Below are 3,781 nucleotides of genomic sequence, written 5' to 3' on the forward strand. Positions count from 1 at the left end.
TTCTGGCATTGCTAATCTTTTACTTGTAGCTTCAGCTGTATCCAAAATATAGAGTTGAGCAAACTTCCGAGAAACACCATCCGAAGGATGTAAAGTTCCAGTACGGTGATAAACTTGTCCGTGTATTCTAAAACAGTATGGCCCATATCCTGATGGCGATGCAATATTTGCACCCATGGAAGCAAAAGCAAAAGAACTATTTATGGAACAAATATTTTCCATGAAATTTTTACTGTCAGAATCTTCGTTTGTCATTAATCTTTTTAAATATGCCAGGTAGGAAAATGTATATCATTTGAACAGACTTTCCCTTTTCTACAACATCGAGTAAATTTCCCATCGGATGGTTTTTCATCAGAGGAATTTAGTGATAGGCAAAATTCGCATCGAACAGTCATTCCACCACAACTATGTTTAAAGATTGCATCATCATGTACTCCATTTTTGCTGAGAAGGCAGTTCCTACCGGTATTGGTAGTACTTGTTGATGACTGTTCTCTAGACATATTCTGTCGTTGCCACCACCTTTTTTCAACTTCAAAGGCACGTTGGTCTTTAGACATTTTCTGTCGATAACACCAGTGTTTTTCCGCATCAGAGTGATGTTTTTCCAGTAGCTGGGTTTCAGATACATCCTGTCGCAGGGGCCGCCTTCTTTCAAGATCAGATGCATGCTGCTCTGCAGACACTGTCTGTTGACAACACCAGCATCTTTCGGCTGCAGAGCTACGTTGTATCAACAGTTGTTCTTTAGACATAGTCCCACCTCTCTACTGTCATGGTCTGAGATGCAGGTGAATGAGAGTCCTGGCTGTCAGGCCACTGAGAGCTGTCTGACCAACAGCTGATTCCAGCTGATTCTGTGGGGGTAGGACTTCCTCCTCCCTGCTGTCAGTTTCCACAGCTGTGATGAGGAAGCTGGGGTGACAGAGGGAGCCGCACACTCCATGCCACCCTCTCTCTCGCTCTGCTCTATGTCCAGCAGTCTCTTGCTCTGCCAAGTCCTCCAAACCTTTCGCTCTCCGCTCACTCTTCCTCTCTGCTCTCTGTCGGCAAGTTCCTGGGAGCCCACAGGCATGGCTAGGCACACCTGGCCTCACCTCCTGGGCCAGCAATGGCCGCCGTTGCCTCCTGGGGCGCTTGACACCTGCATAGGCAAATTAACCGCCATCTTTGTCGGGTTAATTTGCATAATCACTCTGATTGGCTGGTGGGAATAGCAGAGGGATGGTTAATTTGCATTTTTCTCTTTTATTATATGGGATTGATTCCAGAGAGGAAGGGAGAGGGAGAGAGAAATAAAAACATCAATGATGAGAATCATTGATCAGCTGCTTCCTGTATGCCCTCCCATTGGGGATCAAGCCTGCAACCTGGGCATGTGCTGTGACCGGGAACCGAACCATGACCTCCTGGTTCATAGGTAGACACTCAACTGCTGAGCCACGCTGGTCAGGCTAAAAAATATTTTTTTTAAATGAGCCAACTGATGGAAAAGTGCTCTTTTCTAAATACTTTACAAGCTGCTTAGTGAGTGATTCAAGCCAGCGGGCAGCACTCTGGCACGTGACTTCAGTCCCCTTCACCAAGGGGCAACTGAATCAAACAATGACCCACGTGGATTGTCTGTGCACATGCAGGATACATGTAAAAGGCCAGTAATGCCGCTGGCACCCTGAGTGTCCACCTTGGAACACAGAGTCATCCCTGCTCTGTGCACCCATTAGTGCTGAACCATCACTGAGGTGGTGGTGATCTAGTGCTCTGGGATCAGTCAGGGCCTGGGCGGCTCACCTCTCCTGCTGCAGCTTCTGGGAGAGGCACTGTAGGTACCGGGACGATAAGGTGGGGCACCGGTCCAGCAGAGACGAATCTGCCTTGCACAGGCTCCAGAAGAAGTCGGCCTCCGGGTGAACCATGCAGGGCTCAGGCTGCCAGGCATTGGCATCCATGTTGCTCGCTGCTAGCCCGTCGACCTCTGGGAGGCTTCTGTCTTCCATGTGACTCTCTGACTTCTCGTAGTTCTGAATAAAAAAGAGCTTTGGCTTTCCCAAGAGAGAAGGGCATGCATCTCCCCTGAACATCCTCCTGATCTGATCCAAAGACAGCCCTGAGTGAGTCTGATCCACACCAAACAGGCTCTGCGAGCCCCCTCGGCTCACCAGGACGCACACAAAGCTGTCCTTGTCTTGGTGGTGAGTCCGACAGGCAACTTGGCGAAGATGCTGAATCATAAGGTCCATTGTCAGAAACGAGAAACACCGGACTTCAAAGCCCAGGGAAGTGAAGGTGTGCCGAAGAACGTCTGGGGAAAAGAAACAGGCAGGTCATAGGAATGGATACATTACAGGGCTCAGCTCCAAACAGCTGCAGAAAGGGTGGTGTGGGTCTCGAGTTCTCTCACCTCCACCCAGTCGCTGGGGGATGACATGAAGCCCCTAGGATGTAAGTGGTGACCATTTCCAGACTCTCCAGTTCCCCTCCTGACCTGCTTCCCAGTGTGACCTCTGACTGAGCAGTGGGAACCCTGGGCCAAGACTCCTTACAGTGCCCCCAGAGTCGTCTCCTAGCTTGCAGAAATCCTGGATTGACCCTGGCTCCAGACGTAGAGGAAGGAAGTAGGAAAAGTAGAGGTCGAGTGTGTTGACCTTGCCACACCTGTGGGCGGCATGCTCTTTAGGAAGTGGGTCTTCCCAGCTTTCAACGGAAGTGATGAGACCCACCCTCTGAGAACGCTGCGAGGATTACATGAGATAATACAAATAAAGCTCCTGGTGCTCCACAGACATCAGTTCCTACTCTCTTTTTAAAAATCTTTTTGTCCATATTCCAGAAATTTCTATGGCCTTGGAACCCTACCCAGTCCACTTCTTCTCCATCTGATCAGTTTACCTTCACTGGAGACATAAAAACAGTCTCCCGAATTGTTTTATCGTTCTAATAGCAAAGAGAGACATCTTTTTCTTCCTCGCTCAAAACTTCCACAGTCTTTTTTTAAATTTTTTTTTATTATTATTGATTTCAGAGAGGAAGGGAGAGGGAGAGAGAGATAAAAACATCAATGATGAGAGAGAATCATTGATCAGCTGCCTCCTGTACACCCCCCACTGGGGACTGAGCCCGCAACCTGGGCATGTGCCCTGACCAGGAATCGAACCATGACCTCTTGGTTCATAGGTCAACACTCAACCATTGAGCCATGCCGGCCCGGCAATTCCACATTCTTTTGAGCCACCCATTAAGTTTCTGTTTCTTGTTTGAGTGATGTCTCCAGTTTTTAGTTCATTTGTGGGGCAGAGAACTGTCTGTCCCAAGCCCAGAGGCTAAACAAACAGCTCCTCATTCAGGTTGTCACCCAAACTATTAGCCCATGAGCTCCTCTGGGTTTTGTTTCCGTGTCTCTTGGCTGTGTGCCCACCTCTCTTTGTCACCTGGGGAATGGTCTTCCGGGAGCCTACACTGCATTCAGTCCAAACCAAACAACACAACAGTAATTAGAACAGACATTCCTTCCACCAAGGAACAGAGGGGTCCCATCTTCTGCTGGTTTAGGCATCACAGAAAAGCATCAAGGGAGATATATAACCGAAGGCACCACAAAACTGTTGACAGATTCCCAACTCTCTACACCAAATGGGAATGATGTGCAGTCTGGAGAGTCCCAAATCATTCAAAGGCCCACGGCTGCAACCACTCCTTTTCACTTCCTTGCCCTGCAAGCTTCACCGAGCACTAGAGACATATAAAAGTGAAAGTAAGCAACCGCAATTTCTCTTCTGGC

General features: G+C 48.5%; 1 protein-coding gene across 6 annotated transcripts in view; it reads right to left on the bottom strand.

Moving 5' to 3' along the window:
* The window catches only part of CFLAR (CASP8 and FADD like apoptosis regulator), a 63,411-nt gene that overhangs the window by 6,098 nt on the left and 53,532 nt on the right, over positions 1–3,781 (bottom strand). For 3 of the 6 annotated variants that reach the window (XM_015559140.1, XM_015559146.1, XM_015559141.1), the window contains one exon: positions 1,795–2,305. In XM_015559140.1, the coding sequence (XP_015414626.1) occupies positions 1,795–2,305 (511 nt within the window). Of the gene's footprint in view, positions 1–1,794; positions 2,306–3,781 lie in introns of those variants that run through there. The other 3 variants (XM_015559142.1, XM_015559143.1, XM_015559144.1) reach the window with 3 other exon arrangements.

Source organism: Myotis davidii, unplaced genomic scaffold (genome assembly GCF_000327345.1).
Source record: "Myotis davidii unplaced genomic scaffold, ASM32734v1 scaffold914, whole genome shotgun sequence".
Taxonomy (NCBI): Eukaryota; Metazoa; Chordata; class Mammalia; order Chiroptera; family Vespertilionidae; genus Myotis; species Myotis davidii.